Below are 18154 nucleotides of genomic sequence, written 5' to 3'. Positions count from 1 at the left end.
TTACAAAACTTACTGTAAAATATGACAGTCATGAAGATATAAATTTGAGGCCAATATCAAGTACAACAGTCAGGTGGTACAGCCCCATATGCCCCTTTGGCTCCTATGTTTACTGGTGGTGAACTCATTCCCAGGCCATTGGTATTGACCAGGATGCGAAACTTTTTGCTTACTGTTACAGATGTGTGATGGGTTGGTATGGGCAGGTGGTGAGGAATGAAGACAACAAACAAGCATCAATCAAGTGTATTATTTATACCAAAAGCAGTTTTCCATTTGAAGATGTAGTTGTTAATACTAAAACTAGAATGCAGTTAGAGACTAAGAAATATTTGAAAATCCAGGATCTCCTTGAAATATATAGCCAATGGAAACTTGAAAGTCAGACCTTTGCACATAATTCCAAGCAAAATTTGCCTTTGGACAGCCATTCAGTCTAAGTCACTCTGGAAGGAGCTTGTACAGTTCTGATCTGCTGCAGAAGTCATCCTCTCTCAGTGAGTCAATTGTATCATCATAAATGGCAATGCACAAGTCTCTGTAGACAGTACAGTCCCACCACACCTTATTTCCGCTGATGTTTCACCCCTGAGATTTCATCACACATCCCAAACTGGGCAAGCCTGGGTCTAGACTGTATGTGAATGAAAAATCAGGATGTGATGCTGAGCTGTCTGGCACTGATGGGCCATCTTTCAAAGGTAAGATCCTTGCCAGCATTACAAAAAGCACAACAGTTTGTGAAAGAGAAATGACTAAATTATCTGTGCCAGTTTTAAAGACAAGGGGCCAAGGTTTCACTTGTTTCTATGCATGTATCATGGAAAATGGGAAGGAAATAAAGGACAGGAGTTCTGAATGGAGGAAAATAAAAAGGAAAAGAAAGGCAAACTCATGGCAGCAACCACACTGTCCCCTTCCTACCCTCTCTCAGTAGCAAGAACCAGGTCTCTGGCAAGGACAAGGTGGTTCACCAACAGCTTGCTCACCTCAGGAATCTGGTATTTTGGTCAGCTGGCTATTTTTGGTCAGCCAGCCCCATCTTTCATCCTGAGTCCCCTTTGTCCTGATCAAAATTCAACCTTCTCCATACACACCACCTTCTGAAGTGAGGGCTGCCATGGCACTTGTTTCCTGACAATTGCCATCACTCTTACCTCCTCTTGCTTAACCACAAGGCACTAAGATAAAGTGCATTGTAACAAAAACCTACCAGGGTTATCTCATCTCTGGAAAACATGGGGTCTCTCCCCTACCTTCTTTAGCAATGGATCAGGACAAGGCACTACCTTGGCACCTTCTTCTGATTTATTCTATCTCAGGAAAAATAGTAAAGGATGGAATTGTGACACACAGGTTTCTGAGGAATAGACCTGCCTTCTCCCATACTCTCTGCTCAGAGTTTTGGACTGTGACACTTGTCGAACAATTATTACTTATGCCTCAAGCTCAGACTTCACCCTTAATTCCTTAAAGACTTTATGATCCCTCACAGAAGCACATAATGGTTATGGCTGGAAGGACTGCTAGAGGTCATCGGGTCCACCACCGTGCTCAAACTGGGACACCCAGAGCAGGTTGTCCAGCACCATGTCCAGGTGGCTTTTGAAGATCTCCAAGGAAGAAACTCCACAACCTGTCTGGGCAGCCCATGTGAGTTCTCCATCACCTGCCTGGCACAGTATTGCTTCCTGATGCTTAGACAGAACCTGTTGTGTTCCAGTTTGTGCCCATTGCATCTTGCACTGGGCACCACTGAAAATAGCATTGCTACACCTTCACTGCCCTCCAGATACTCACCTTCCTTCACCTCCTTTCAAAGATTTATATACTGTGATAAGATCCCTTCTTGAACCTCCTCTTCTTCAGTTCTCTCAACCTCTCTTCGTAGGAGGTGTGCTCTTATCCCTTGAACACCTCAGTGGCCCTCCCCTGGACTCCCTCCAGTATGCCCAGGTCTCTCTTGTACTCGGGAGCCCAGAATGGGACACAGCACTCCAGCTGCAGCCTCACCAGTGCTGAGTGGAGGGAAGGATCACTTCTTCTGACCTGCTGACGACACCTTGCCTAATGCAACCCAGGACACCATTAGCCTTCTTAGCAGCAAGGGCACGTTGCAGGTTTCAGGTCATCTTGGTGCCTACCAGGGCTCCTAGGTCTTTTTCTGCAGAGCTGCTTTTCCAGCTGGGTGGTCCCCAGATAGTGCCCAGTGCCATACCCTCAATATGAAAAAAAACAGAGTCCAGGATGACTATAAACGCTACAGCACTCCATGAAAATCGAAGTACCTTAAAACTGGGGTTTAGCTGTTAGGTGTGCAGTTATGAAACCTTATTTATTTATTTATTTATTTATTTATTTATTTATTTTTATTGGACCATGAACTCTGGTGCTGTCATGGCTCAGTGGTCTGACCAGAGCATTTGCTTCTTACACTGCCCCAGGAAACATGTTCAGGAAACATCTGTGCTTGCCCACCGTGCTGGCCAGCAGCTGGTAGGAAACTGGGTGTGCTGTGCGTGGGCAGAGCTGAAGAGCAGAACAACTAATGGTCCTGCTCTGCCCATCCCACCTCAGTGGCACCTCCAGCAAGCTCCACTGCTTGTAAACTTGCAATAAGAGCCTCCTTGAGGTTTTGGTCCTCAACACCTAACAGGATTCAATGCTATTGAAAAGCCATGGTGTTGACAGGCAGATTCACCCCTAGACCATGTGATTCCTTGAGTACTTTCCTGTTAGAAAACCATGGTATGGAATATGACATACTCTACACAAACTTTAGAATCATTGCTTCTAAATTACACCCTCTTCAAATTTTATTCAGCTTTTTCTTCGGGATAAGTGCTGCTAATCCCTCCACAGCCTCTTCCTGGATTTTTTATTTTATTTTTTTTTTCCCTCTGAGGGACAAGGTACAGTGCAAATCAGAGCACAACAGTTTGTGGCAGACCCACAGAGCCCACGGCCTGTGCCACCATGGTGCTGCCTCTCCTCACACCACCAACCACCAACCCCTGAGGCAGGAGGGAGGCAGTGGCCTGTCATGGTGTCCCTAGGCCCTGCATGGTGTGACAGGAAAGCAGTCGAGAAGTGGCGTGGCCTGTGTCTGCCTGCGCTCCCCTTGACACACCCCACATATTTTTGTCCCCATGTCACTTTTTGGTCCCCAAGTTCAGACAAACCGGGTGCCCCCAGCCATCGCTACACATTTCACCTCACCCTCTTACCCCATGCAGCTTGTCCTGCCCTGGCTAAGTGAATGAGGCAGGTTCAGATCCACAAGTGATGCCATTGCTGATTTAAAAACACACACACACACACACACACACAATTAAAAATAAAAACCACCACAAAAGATAGGACAAGCTCCTCTTCTTGAATATAATAGCCATGACATCCCTTCCTGGGGGGACATAAGCTTGGGGCTGGGAATCAGCAAAGCTACACCTGCTTGCTTCCCTGCTCAGGAGGCCTGAGCTGTGCCTTTCTCTCCTCTTCCTGGTTGACAAGGGGTGGCAAGCAACAATGCTGACAACAGGGACAGAAGGTACATGAGTTAATTGCAATGCAGGCACACTGGGGAGAGGAACTACCAGAAAAAAATTGCACTTAGCAGCTTGCTTTTTGTAAAGTTTGTATCCTTAGGAATAAGTGCAGCATTTGCACTCGAACTGCAGGAGTTCCAGAAAGCTGCACTTTGCTTTTGACTGTGGTGCTTTCATCCATTCCTGTGCTGCCTTCCTGGATCCACTGAGAAGCAGCAGCAACCAAACATATGAACTGCAAGCTTACGTTAAAAATATTTTAATAACTCTGAAATCCCCAGATTGATAATCTTACACCTTATATATAATAATAATGCCTTAATTTAATACACAATGATTTGGATGGTTTGTTATGCCACACAGGACTGGTGTGAGCATCAAGACAAAGCCAAGTGTAAATACAAGCAGCAACCAGCTCCCTGCCTACAACCTACTGCCATGAGAGTGTATTTTTCCGTTAGCTGCCATCCCTTATGACAGGTATCTGATAAATGAAAGGGTAGCTTCATCTTCTGTGATTACTTACCTTTTGTACTCTGAACATCTTTTGTTCTGCTTTTTAAGAACGCCTGGGTAATAAAGTTTCAAGTGCAGAGTCCTACAAAGCAGAGATCTTGGGACATATTGGATCACTGGCTTCCTGCCATCTGCAGTAAGGTGTTAACACATTATCCAGAAATCTCCAGTGTCACAGACCCAGTCTTCATTTTCATACACCCCAACCCTTCTCCTTGACTTGTGAGGCAATTATTTCTAGAGGGCTGTGAATTTAGTGGTAACCACAATAGATCCTGTCCTATGATAACTCCTGCTGTGCTCCAGTTTCATCCAGTGCCTGCATGAGAATTTTATAGATGTTTAAAATAACTTTAAGATTATGACCAGAGAATAGACTTACACTTGAACAATTGAAAAACTTATGTTGCAAGATTTTCTAGAAAGACAACTAGCTTTAATATGAAATTATTTCCCTGGTAGAGAACTAGCCAAAAATGCATAATAGTAATTTACTGTGAATTTTATACAATAGCTACTCAGCTTTTGTAAATCACCATAGCTTCATGGCAAATGAGAGTTGATGTACTGATTTACCTATGAATTTTTACCCTTTAGATATCTTGGGTAGCTCTTAAAGGAACATTTCTAGATTCAGTGTATGAACTTTTATTAGACAACTGTTCAACATGATCTTCTTTAATTGCCAAGTCTCATGAAGTAAACAGCTGGCAAAATGCTGACAGAGCATTTCAACATCTCTACGCTGGCTGGTCTTCTACAAGTTGTATTCATCATTTTTCACTGAAAACTGATGTTTGATGAACTATGGAAAAACACCAGGCTTAGCTTTATCCCTCTGCAGATCTTTATCTTCTAGCCATCATGGAAATGAGGACGATAGTTAAGACAATGGTTCCAGCAATTCCACCAATTGTCATTCCCAGGATGCTCCCATGGACCTGCATTGACTGACACCTCTCACCTGTAAAGAAGAAGGTTTGTCCTGATGGGCACCTGGGAAAATAAAGCACAGATTTATGTAAATTAGAAGTTTTGTCCTCCTCCGTAGGCCCACCTTGAGATCCCCACACTCACTCTTCTGGATTGGCAGTTCCCATTAGATGGGTTCACATCAAAATATCCCCACCTTGTTTGGAGGCTATGGACATCCTCTAAAATCACCACAGAAGCAGATTCCTTTGGGTGTCCTTTCTGGTCGCTAACAGAAACTAGTCTCTGCAATCAAATATTTTGTTCCCACTGTTCTTTGAAAACATAGCGACACAGACCTTTGAGATCTGTAGCTCTGAATACTTAGTAGCTGCACCATTTGGTTCAGAGGTAAGTCAGGGCAACCAGGGAGGAGGTCTGTGATACCTGCAGCTTGGTCTCCCTTTCACATTCACACAGACTCCATCATTCTGGCAAGGGTTTGGAACACACGGGTCTTGCTGATAAGGCAGCCAGTCTTGAACAGGTTCCATATCCTGGAGAGCTCTCTTCTGCCTTTCAAAAGGGAAGCCTTCCATGACAGCAAATTGTTCTGATTGAACAGGGACTTCAGTATTATTGAGGTGAGTTAGATCTTTAAAAAATGGAAAGAGGTGAAAGATATCAGATAACCATGACTATTATTATACATAACATTCTTCACCCGAGAGGCTAGACTGGAGAGTACTGCTTCTCCATTTGTTCTTTACTGAGCTGCTGCCCTACCATGGCAAGTTCTGTATATTTAAAGCACAAGGTAGAAAATAATACTAAAATTATAGCAACTAGTTAGCTAAATCAGTAACAGTCTGTGCTTTGGAAAATTGTGCCAAGTGTGGCTGTTCTGTTTGAAAATAAACAAAACAGGAACAGCCTTTTAGGATGGTTCAAAGCTTAGAATTAACATAGCTACTGGTTAGGGTGCTAAGAAGTAAATCTTCAATAAATCCATGCCATTTAGATTCCTCTGAGCTTAAACACTTCAGCCAACATTACCCACTTGAAACTAAAACACAAAAATGCTTTTCATAGTTGATCCCCATTAGAAAAGAAGATGGCTCAGGGACAGGTGGCAATAGTAATGTGAATGAGTGAAAAGGGATAGAAAGGATCAACAATTTGCATTTGCAAGGAGAATCAAGAAAATGGTTGTTACCATTAAATTCTGCAAAAATAATCAGGTCATCATTTTTCAGAAAGCTTCTACGTCTCAGCTGGCTGTGGGAGATGAAGCTGTTCCACCCCCAGCTTACAGTTCTATAGCAATTGCATGAGCTATCAAATTTTCCAGTTGTAGATGGTTTCTCCCATATTATGGTTCCGTTACTATCTGCAAAGAGAATATGAGTGGCAAATAAGAACTGCAAAGTTCTGCAGCCTAGAGCTATGACAACTTTTTTTTTTTTTTTTTCTGTGTTACAACATTAAACAGGATTTGTGCTGCAAAATCAAGTTCAGGGCTCAGATATGCAAACAAATCACGGGGGACTGACAAATGATGCCAGCAGATGCTTAGAAATGGTCTGCGTGAGGTCTCTAAATCTATGTGAGGGAATTTAAATTCACAGCTCCCCTTTAATTGAGGACTGACCAAACACAAATTACCTCCTTGCTTTCATCAGCTAAGAGCTCCCACCTGCATGAGGACACCCCCTTATCATCTTTTAAGTACCTATGGTTGAGAGTCTGGCAGATTTTGTTCATGGCTGTGGTTCTGTTAAACATATTCATACCCAAGGTTTAAAATGTCCTGCTGAAAAAACATGTACCAAATTTCCACTGAAAAATCTGAGGAGGGAAGGAGACTTATATCTGGTATTTCACACTGTAGCAAATTCAATATTGTCCCATACTTATTTCTTTGAATGACCACATCCATGAGGAGTTCTAGGGCTGGACATGGAACTGTGATACAACATGCTATATAAATCTGGAGCTAAAAGGTAGCCTGTGTCTGAAAGAGACAGTCTGCATCAAGCCAAGCAAAATTGGTGTCAGATGCTGCAGACTGATCTCATAGGTGTTGTCAGGTATGTTGTTTTATCTTACAGCTACAGTGTGGACCTTATATATTCAGACTGTGTATGTTCAAGTTATATCAAGCCCCAAAAATATAGTTGTAGCTTAAATTATTGTTGGATGCAATGGAATAAAACACTCTACTGGCATTATGTTGTCCTGTGGTGACAAGTCACAGGCAGAATGGGAATTGCCAACTCCTTGGCACAGGAGAACTCTCTACAAGTCTGTTATAAGGGGTAATGGCTTTAAAATAAAAAAGGGTGGATTTTGATTAAATACTAGGAAGAATTCTTTATTATGAGGGTGGCAAAGCCCTGGCGCAGGCTGCCCAGAGAAGCTGTAGATGCCCCATCCCTGGCAGTGCTCAAGGCCAGGCTGTATGGGATTTGGGCAGCCTGGGCTGGTGGAGGTGTCCCTGCACATGGCAGAGGTTGAGACTTTAAGTCCCTTCCAGCTCAAACAGCTTTATGATTCTATGATACTATGATTCTATGATACTATGATATAGTCAAACTCAGATATCCCAGTGATTAATTGTGGTAACAACCTTCTATGTATTGTTTGTTTCTTTTTTTTACATCAGATGATCTTTTGAGATAGGAACTATGAGTCATAAACAAGAAAATACCCCAAACTGGAAAATGAAGTCAAAGTTGCCCAGCTCTGGCTCCTGCATTGTCCTGTGACTCAGATTCTTTAGCTTTCATTTCCACCATTCCTCCAGGCAAATAACACTTACCTGATATAACCTGGTCTTTATTTGTGGTGAAACTTCTGCTTGAAGACATCCTTTTCAAGATGTCAGGGTCCTGGTCCAGCACTGTGAGCATGGCTTGGCGATTCAGAGCTGGCCACTCTAGAACAGCATCATTCTCTCCACTGCACAAATGAAAGGCAATGCGAGTGTAGCCACTGGTGCTGGATTGGGGATACAAACTTATGCCATAAGCATAACCCTCAGGACTGTAAAACCGGGGGCTTTGAATAACGTCTCTTGATGCATTTTCGAGGATTTGACTGAAATTCCTAATGACCCACACAGCTGTGGGACAGGGGGTCTCCGTCAGTGTGACATCATCAATAATGATCCCACCAGATGAATCGTTGGGGTTTCCCTTTAGTCCTTGAAAGAGGTATCGGAACTTCTTCTGAGCACTGAGGGTTACATGGGCGATTTTCCAGTTATGGTCATTATCCGCTTTTGTGAAAGGAAGGCAAAACATTGACATCAGCAAGATTAGTGATATTCTGAAGCAGCTTATTCCTAGGTAGCTATTCCAGCTGTATTTTTAGACAATAGGACCTCTCACAGAGTCATGAAGACTGGAAGTCTTAAGTGGGTATTACGATTATTTTATGCTTACATTGCATTATCATCAAATTGCTTCGGACACATTGTATTAGGAACTCTTCACACATTAGTGAATGCAAGTCTTTAGTATAAAGAGCAGCATGCTAAATACCAAGACATAGGAAGTGGATGGGGATCAGTGACCCAACGTGTTAGAATGAACTGTTGTGGCCACTTTTTCATGGACTTGTCCTTCCCTGCAAAATGCAGTAGCTTGATAAAGGCTGTTGATCACAGGTCTTGGGTTTTGACAGCAAAAATGTTTAGTGATGCAGTGGCTGAATTTGTGCTATTTAGCAAAATCACCCAAAGTGGGAACTCAGTTCACACGTCCAGAGTTACATATGCTTTTCTATTTGCAGGCTTATAAAAAAATCAGCTGGGGTTTCTAATGTCTAAAGAAGAGCACAGGTATTCCTAATCTTTAAAGATGAGCAGCTCACTGTCAGATCATACTATAGCCAATGAAGATCTAGCCAATGATCTCCAGCAGTTTGGGGTCCCTCCCTTCACTGAGCATAACATAACATTGTTAGATTAGGAACATCGTGACTTCTGCTGTGGAACACTTAAATTACATAATCACAACCCATGGTTTCACTGCTAAATGTGAATAATAAATATTGCATAATACCAAAATCCTTAGGTGGACTGCAACATACTCTCCTGGTAGCTTAAGAAAAATGCTTTGATTTCTAAGCCAACTTTTCCTTCCCAAAAGTTCTATATATTCCTCTCATTTCTAGAATTACCCTGAAAGGTTTGAATTTTCCTCATCTTGCGAACATCTCCAGTCCCATCATCTTCCTTAAGCCAGATGATCAGCTTGTCAGAAGGGCTTCCTGTGATCTTATAGAAGAACTGGAGGCACTGCTGAGTTCTCTTGGGATAAAGGATTCGAGACTCCAGGACTGCTGACTCCTCTGCATTTCCAGAGCTGGTGTCGAAGTACATGAAGTAGCCAGCATCTGTGAAAAAAAGTGTACAGTGTCAACATCTCTTTCCATCTTTCCTGCTAGCTGCATGGTATATATTTATCATTTCAACTCCACTCTTTCAGTAGGCATAAGTGTAGTAGCTAACATAAATAATAGAGGAAACAGTGCATAATAACCATGTAGACTGGGGTACAAAGTAGTTTAGGACTAGTAGGGCTAATAGTTTAGCATATATATGGAACTCATTGCCAGCAAAACTACTGCCAGTTTTGCATTAGTTGGTCTAGCTGGAAGTTGTATGCCTCAGGAGTGTCAGAGATGAGACAGAAGATTCAATACTGACAGCAAGTAACTAGCAGATTTATTATTACTTGATTTATACTGAAGATAATCCAAAGATGAGATCTTGGAGATCGTATACTTTATAAAGAGTAAAATAATTTCTTATCAGTGATAAAGATAATAAAAAAGGTTTTGGCACTGAATTAGCACTTTCTTGACCTTGAACAGAGATAAGGTCTATAAGTAACTTGTCCAAAGACCTTTGAAAACTCAGCTTCTCGGATTGAGCAAATTGGGCAAAAAAGAACTTCTGTCCCTCTAGTTTAATTTCCTACTAAGTTTCTCTAAAGTTATCTTTAGATTTGAAGAATCTACTTTTTTTTTTTTTTTTTTTTTGAAGAATCTATTTTTTTTTATGTGTACCAGGAATTAAGCATCTCCACAAATGTCTTGGTATCACATGAACTTGTCACATCTTATCTGTATTGCATTGCTCTTCAGTTACCCATTACAGTCTGTGATTAGATTAAACAGTGAAATTCTTTCAGCTGCTATGGGAAAGCCTCCTCTGCTGGGGGCAGGTTCCTTGGATAATTGTGGTATTAGCTAACAGTTGGCTTATCATCAGTTAAACCTGTGGCTGCATAAATGCAGTACAGCCACCTGCATCATCAGTGGAGCTACTAGAGCTGTTCTGTCTATTGCATTTGCTCTAACCATGTCAAGGCAACATCTTCCTTTACCATTAGGACATGGTAACAATGTTTTGAAATCATACCCATAGAAACTTTGCCAAAGATACTGAATTGCTTTATGCACACATAAAACAATTTGCCATTAAGTTAAATTTATGTTAAATTGAAGTACAGTTGCTGCTGCTCCAGGTGGGAAACAAGTCTGTGAGCCTTATTCAGGTGCCTGACTTTGTTGTTGAGCTTATTGTGGTATCAAAGCCCCAGATGATCCCGACTCTACCTCCTTCTTGATAAGAAAGTGAAATAAAAGCAACAGAAAGCATCTATGGCAGTTAGGATATGGCCTCAGTAGACTTCAGCAACAGGATACATGGATCAAACACACAGCCAGACTGCCAGTTCCTCTCTACATTTTAGGTTGTACTTTCCCTCCTTCATTTTAACCAGTAATAAGTCAATGCAAGAAGTCACACTGTTTGGGCAAAATACAATCCATCTCTGTTAGGAAACTAAAATTAGGTCCCACCTGAGATGGCTGCAGAAGCAATTCTCCAAAAGTGTCTACATTCCTGATGGAGTCAAAGAGCCTTTGAAGGCCTCTGAAAAGAGAGGCACTCCCTACTCAAGCAATTCATTTTGGCACTCTGGAGATCCTCATAGGCACCCAACCCTCTCCTTTAACTCTTCAGGAAACATCAGTGCTCATTTTACACAAAGTCACAAGATGTTAAAGCATAAGTGCAAGCTAAGTGCATACTTTGGACAGATTGGATTTTACCCAACAATATCAAAAAACTCAGCTGAATTCTTCTTTTTCATTTACAATTATACAATGGGGAAAAAAATAAAAAGAGCAAAAGACTGAAAAAAGACAGATGAGGGTTAGAAGCATGTACTTATAGACACTGTCAGATGGTTTTCTTGAGTTATATTGCATTCTCAGACCTGACTGACAACCACCAGCTTTACAAGTGCTTAATGATCTCTTCAGTGGCAGGGTCACATCACGGGACAGCCTCCTCCTGTTTACAGCAAGTCAAGCTTTGCCTTTTTTGAAAAGCAACAAAGCACAACTGAATGCGCTTTAGGCCAGGATTCCTTCACCCTGAACTTAGGCAAAATATACCAAAGTCACTTTTTTTTTTTTTAAAGTCTGTTGTAGTTTTCCACATCTAAATAACAACAAATCAGGCTCTTGCTTTTCAGAACTGTCTGTTGGGACTTAATCTTTATTCTCATTTGTAAACTAGCAACCTGTAACCCTCGCTGGGGCTCACTCTACCCTGCTTGGGATTTTCTTCCTGTGAAAAATGGCAAAAATAGCATGTTAAAAACAAAATTATCCCCAGACTCCTATCATAAAAAAAGCACTGTAACTTTCTTCCTTCTCCAAAGCCAGCACTCCTCAAGCTTAACTTATCATTCACTTTCCAAACATGTTTATGAGTAGCTTATGAGTGCTATTCCATTCTTATCGTGGAGCAACATAATTCTTACTCAGACTTTGGAAGCTGCAGTAAATCCCTTTCCAGGTTATATCAATAGTCCTCCAGTTAATATTGTTCTTTGTCCCCTTTTATATTGCTGGAGTGGAGAACATTCCACTATGCTTTAAAAGCTTAATGAAAGCAGTGGTGCAACCATAAGCTCAGACCCACAGTGCCAAGACAAGTGCAAAGAAAAACGGTGCTTTGCTTAATGTGAAACATTACAAATAGGTGTTTTCTGTGTAGTCTTCTAAATATGATCATTTAATAATGTGTTTTCCGCGTAGCCAGTGCTGGGTTTTCTGAACAGTTGAGCACAATGCCAGGTTCAGAGAAGTTGTTAAAGGTGCTGTATTTAAAGCACATAGCCCAGCACAGATATGCACAAGAGACAATTGCTAACTCCTTCTCCATAGGAAAGTGTTTGTTACTTTACCACTGCAGCGCCCAGAAACTGTGTGGTCTTCCTGTCCTGCAGCACTGCTCTGCTGATGGACCCAGTCTAGGTCATCTCTGGTGCTCTGAATCATGCCACAGATATTTTCAAGCTCAAAAGAACACTGATCCAAAAACGTGTGAGTTGAAGCTGAAAAAAAAAAAAAATGCACACATGGTTATCTCCATGTATTGTATCATTTAAAAGAAAACTGGAGTATTTCTGCTCTAATTTTAGTGTTTGTTTTGGTTTATTTATACTAGTATAGACATCATGTAGTGACGGCCCAAACCCCAGCAATCACAATCTGCTTGATGAGCATCCACTTGAAGCAAAGTCCAGCCAGCCACCTTAGGCAGGTTCAGCAGAGTTTGCCTGCATGTGGATGCTTCTAATGGCAGATCCACAGGGACAATAACTTGTTGCTAACAATCACACCTGGTGATAACATCTTCAACCAGATCAGCAAACAGCTGATGGAGCGTCAGACTCTAGAATCAGCCAATACCAGGTGCAAAATGATCTAATTAAGACTGAACATCAGTAAAAGAGGACAAAGTACATTGCCTTCACCTCATAGCAGAGGCGTAATGAAATTGCTCACATACCAGCAAACAACCACATGTCTAAGCCCCTAGGAGTATCATGGAAGAAAATGTGCATAACCTGACTTTTGTTGAGTAACTGTTAAGTAACTTTTATAAATGCAAGCAGTTAGCAGAGCCAAAGAGAGGGACGAGGAGGGAGTAAACAGTTTGGGTCTCTGCACCACAGTCCCCCTTCAATACTGCTTCAAGAGCAGCTGAGAAGTATAAACAAATAATTTGTCATGGTTAAATTATGACTTACTGCAGTTATACATGCGATTAAGTCTTTCCAGGTCGATGGCACTGAGATCTAAACGTTGTCCAATTATGTCATTGAATGCTGGTATCTTCGTTGTGATTGTGGGGATACTGTCATTTTTGTTAAAGGAGTACGGTGCATAGTGCATCACTGATTCGTAGTCATAGGGAGTGTTCAGGTCAGTGATGAAGCTGTCATCATACTTCAGAAAGTTGTGTTCTCTGTCTGGTAAAAGAACAGAAAAGTTTTTCATCTCACAGATCAATTGGAAAGGAAATGGTTTTAGCATGGCCCCTTGAATGCAGTTTTATGAGGCAGAATTGATCTACCTGATAGCAATTACTTTAGGATAAAATACTCAAATGTAGCAAGATTGGTTTATGAAGTAATTTTGACAACAAAGCATTGTCTTTAGATTGCAGTTTTGCATCCTCATATGACTTCAGTAGCTTCGAAGTCAAATATCAATGAGCTGTAAAGAACAATGTAAAGGAGATCAGATTAAATGGTCTAATGGTAAGCATCCTGAAGGACTAAACTTAAGGATTAATGTACTTCATTCCAGAGCCTGTGAATATTGATGCAAAAGTTCCCCAGAATATTAGATCACATAAGAACAAGGAGGAGTCCTGGAGCTTTTTACTTCCTAAGGAGCCAGGTGTGGCAGTCCTGGATTGCCCCCAGGCTCTGGTCTCCTTTGTAGCAAAGGGCACGTTAGGAATCTGTGAAAAAAAAAATAGTTTGTTTTACCCTAGATTGATTATATTGCTCTGGTATTGGTATGGAGATGTCTCTTGGAAACACGTGTCTCAAAGTCTCTTGGTGAAATCATTTGTTCTTAGAAAAAAAATTCATTATGAAGGTGTCTAATGGGACAGGAAGAGGGAGCCATTTCACATACTTTGGCATGGAAGTAAATAAATAAAGATTCCTAGCCTTTCCAATCACAAATAATGTTTTCAATATATCTGGCATTCTCCCTCTGAGAAGAAACAGCACATGACTGCACTCAGTGGATAATTACAGCTTCTCTGTGTAACAGCTGCCCTTCCTTGCAGCTGCATTCTCGGCACAAAGGTCTTCAGTCCAAGGCTTGAGATTGTATAAGGGCTTGAGTTTATTTTCTTGCAGGTATCTGAATTGCACCTTTAATCAAAAATAGTAAGAATCTTGATAATTACATGCTATTGCTTTTTATAGCTGGAGACAAAACCTTGGCAGTACACAGGCATGTGTAACGTTTTTCAGATCATTACCAGGCAAAGGGTAACCTATTTGTTTTTAGAAGATACAAACCATACAGTGAGGAGGCAGTCTCATTTCTTAGTCTCTCCTGTGTGTTTTCTCTGAAATCTTATAGGTTTATTATCTTTTCTATCAATAGCAGCCTGAACAGGGGATCTCTTCTCTAGCCAGCAGCTATCTGCATTGAAGTCTGTGAAAATGCATTATGGCCAAAATTGTTACCATGCCATTAAATTTGGGTTTACAGATCACTAATGCAGGAATAGATGGACACACATATATACATGGCACAATCATATCAGCCTTATTTCCTTTTAGAGGAGCAGATATTACTGCAAATTGAGGTGAACTAAACCAAAACCCCAGACTGAAGGGCACTGCACAAATCCAGCCTTGATAGATATTTTTTTTTACGGTCTAGAATTTTGTGCCTTTCTCTGTAACATGTGGTAAATCGTGTCCGTGCTGACCCCAACAACACAGAGGAATTCATACTTATACAAACTCATACTGATGCAACCATCTAAAAAGGGTTAGATGGAGTATGGCCCAAAACTGTATATTTTGGCAAAAAATGCCTGTTTGACTTTTAAGGGCAGTCTCTGTTCAAGGTGGATGGTCCTAGTTGCAGGCTAGCATAGTGTTCATGTTTCTGACATATAACATGGCTAAATCCAACACAAGGTCAGCAAATAAACCTTCCTATTCTGTCTCTAATCATTTAGTTCTTTCAAACGGCTTCAGTAGAAGTTTTCTACTTAAGAAATTTGCCTAACTGGAAAATGAAAGCTTAGAGTATGGATAGAAATGTACACAGTATATAGGAATTGACTGTAATGGTATCAGCCCAGCTCCAGAGCTTCATTCAGAGTAATAATAAAAAAACATAATCTGTATTGTTTTTCTGTTGTTCCACATTTGTGGCCACTTAATACACCACAAACAATCTCTCAATTCATCTTCGTAGCCCTCCTCTGGATTTACTCCAGCAGCTCCATATCCCTCTTGTACTGGGGAGCCCAGAACTGGACACAGTATGCCAGGTGAGGCCCCACCAGGACTGAGTAGAGGGGCAGGATCACCTCCCTCGAGCTGCTGGCAACACTCCTCTGCATGCACCCCCAGATCCTGTTGGCCTTCTTGGCCACAAGGGCACACTGCTGGCTCATGGTCAGCCTGCTGTCCACCAGGACCCTCAGGTCCCATTCTGCAGAGCTGCTCTCCAGCAGGTCAGCCCCCAGCCTGTGCTGTTGCTTGGGGTTATTCCTCCCTAGGTGCAGGACCCAGCACTTGCCCTTGTTGAACTTCATGAGGTTCCTCTCGGCTCATCTCTCCAGCCTGTCAAGGTCGCTCTGAATGGCAGCACAGCTCTCTGGGGTATCAGCCTCCGAGCTTTGTGTTGTCAGCAAACTTGCTGAGGATGCACTCCATAAAAGTCAGAATCTAGATACTATTACTATCATCATCAACTTCATCCCCTTGACTTGAGCTGAGACCTAATTAGTAGTAAGGTGATTTGTTTTCAGGGCTGCTGATAGCAATAAAAATCATGGTCTGCAAGATCAACAGACACATTCCTGCTCAGCCACCACAAGAGACAGCATGTAGAGGGCAGAGACAAGTAGGAATGCACATGGCCATTCAGCTGGGAGCAATTCAAAATATCATATAATGCACTTGGAGGTCAGCAGAAACTGCTTGTACCAGCAGTTTTTATCTATCCAAAAGATAACACAATGTTCCCTGAATCCTGTTACTTTCTGAGAAGCCTTTTGCGTGTATTTTTAACTTATATGCAAAAATATTGAGTGCATTACTCTGGAAACTTAAGTAATCTGGCTTCCACATAGAGCATGAGTGATGGCAGGGCAACTTTGCTGCACTGGCATCTCAAAGCATCACTGTTGGGAACCAGAGTTTATACTTAATGTCTTTGCTAGCATGCCTTTTGGAACTTGATATAGACTCCCATTCACCCTTTTTCAGAAAAATATTTGATCATAAAGTAGTACAGAACCAGCCCTCACAGAAGACAGAAGCAGAGACTGCCAAGGGGGACTGTGGAGACTCAGAAAGCCACTGAATCTGATGAAGTTAAACCTGAAAGCAAGTATCTGCCAGAGACATTGGGCAGTGGAGAGCAAGGTAGAACCCTATTTTATGTGTCCTATCTGATCTGATCACTTTGAGGCTTCTTTATGTACAAAGTAGATCTTTCCAGTCCCTGGAAAATCTCAAGCTCCGAGTATAAAAACTTTTTAGATTTTGGAGAACCCTTCATTAAAGAGCTACCTCGAAACTCAGAACATGTTGGGGGTCCCAAAACACCCTCCCAGTAAGCTTACAATTTGTAATTATGTGGCAAGAGAAAATAGATCCTTAGAGAGGGGAAGTGATGTGCTCAAAATCAGGGAGCAGACCAGTTGTGGAGCCAAGGGGTAATGGTCTTCAGACTTCCAAGCAGATTCTCTCTCCTACAGCCTTAGACAGTCTCTGCTCTTTCCCCAGGGAATTTGTATCAAAATCTATTTACAGACTGATTTACAGGGTCCTCCGGGGTGACCTAGTGTCTCTAAGTCGTATCTTTAAGCAAGTTTTCAAATCTGTTGGGGGAAGAAAGATACTGATAAGTCTGCACTTTAGAAAATCTGACTTGACGTTCAAAACCAACCTGCAAGAATTTCATCCCACCAGATTGTCACATAGTCATCTCGGTCCATCCTTGACTGCTCATGGTAAAATCCCAAAGCATGCAGGATCTCATGTTCTACAATTGCTTTGTAGTCACACCCTGCCCCAATGGAGAGGTTCTGTCCAGTCTGCAGGTCCCCCACCATGGACCAACACCTGAGAAAGAGAGAGATCTTACTGTCAGATAGCGTTCTCTTCTTTGCATTTAAGTTCTGTCTGCTCACTTTAAATGCAAACTGTATTATAGTACTATAAATATTTCTTTAAGTACTGACCAAGTACCTAAATATCTATAGGTACTCTACCCTGAAGGCAAACTAAGCTTCAAAAACCATACTCAGTGGGTACTGAAAACAGAGCTTGAGCCTGTGGTGTCTTCAATAGCTGCTGCCAAGGAGTTTCTGGTACTAGGCTCTTCAGCACCAACTTGCCAAAAATCATGCCTTACGTTTTTTTAGGACACATATCTGAATCTCAAGGCAGAGCAGAGGGCAGAAATATAAGTGTCTACATGCTTTATGGAGGTTGGGAGAACATGAAACATTCACAGCTGATATGATGAGATTTTTGTCCTTTTCTAGTTCTCTTTAAAAGTATGTTTAGATATAGGAAATAATAGCAATAGTACAATAAATTGTCTTCCCACAGTTTTTTGTTGTTTGTTTGTTTTTTACCTTTCTTACACAGATTTCAAAATCTAAATTCTGGTTATTCACATTCTTGGTAAGTTAAGATGGTGTGCTTTGGGGTCACTTCATCCACTATGGATATAAAACAACCCTAGGTTGGAAAATGGGAGCAGTTGAAGAAAACCCAGCAATAATAGGATTCCCCTCATCAAAGAGTAGCCATCCAAACATTAAATGCCCATTTCAAGTTCCTCATCTGAATGTCGCAGAATCACACAATCACAGAACTGTAGGGGTTGGAATGGACCTTGAGAGATCATCGGGTCCAACCCCCCTGCCAAACCAGGTTCCCTAGAGCAGGTTGCCCAGGGAGGCGTCCAGATGGGCCTTGAATATCTCCAGAGAAGGAGACTCCACAACCTCCCTGGGCAGCCTGTCCCAGTGCTCCGTCACCCTCACCGTGAAGAAGTTCTTTCGCATGTTGGTGTCGAACTTCCTG

General features: G+C 41.8%; 1 protein-coding gene across 5 annotated transcripts in view; it reads right to left on the bottom strand.

The window, feature by feature from the left end:
* Window positions 1-4693: 4693 nt before the first annotated feature.
* The window catches only part of MEP1A (meprin A subunit alpha), a 23917-nt gene continuing 10456 nt past the window's right edge, over window positions 4694-18154 (bottom strand). For all 5 annotated transcript variants that reach the window (XM_084513923.1, XM_084513921.1, XM_084513922.1 and 2 more), the window contains 8 exons: window positions 17007-17182; window positions 13094-13315; window positions 12245-12394; window positions 9159-9374; window positions 7795-8253; window positions 6190-6363; window positions 5421-5628; window positions 4694-5057 (listed from right to left, as the gene is read on the bottom strand). In XM_084513923.1, the coding sequence (XP_084370049.1) occupies window positions 4910-5057; window positions 5421-5628; window positions 6190-6363; window positions 7795-8253; window positions 9159-9374; window positions 12245-12394; window positions 13094-13315; window positions 17007-17182 (1753 nt within the window). In that variant the 3' untranslated portion in view covers window positions 4694-4909. The remainder of the gene's footprint in view (window positions 5058-5420; window positions 5629-6189; window positions 6364-7794; window positions 8254-9158; window positions 9375-12244; window positions 12395-13093; window positions 13316-17006; window positions 17183-18154) is intronic.

The sequence above is a fragment of the Aythya ferina genome (assembly GCF_964211825.1).
Source record: "Aythya ferina genome assembly, chromosome: 3".
Classification (NCBI taxonomy): domain Eukaryota; kingdom Metazoa; phylum Chordata; class Aves; order Anseriformes; family Anatidae; genus Aythya; species Aythya ferina.
The sequence above is the reverse complement of the archived record's forward strand: the minus strand, read 5'-3'. Positions and strand labels throughout refer to the sequence as shown.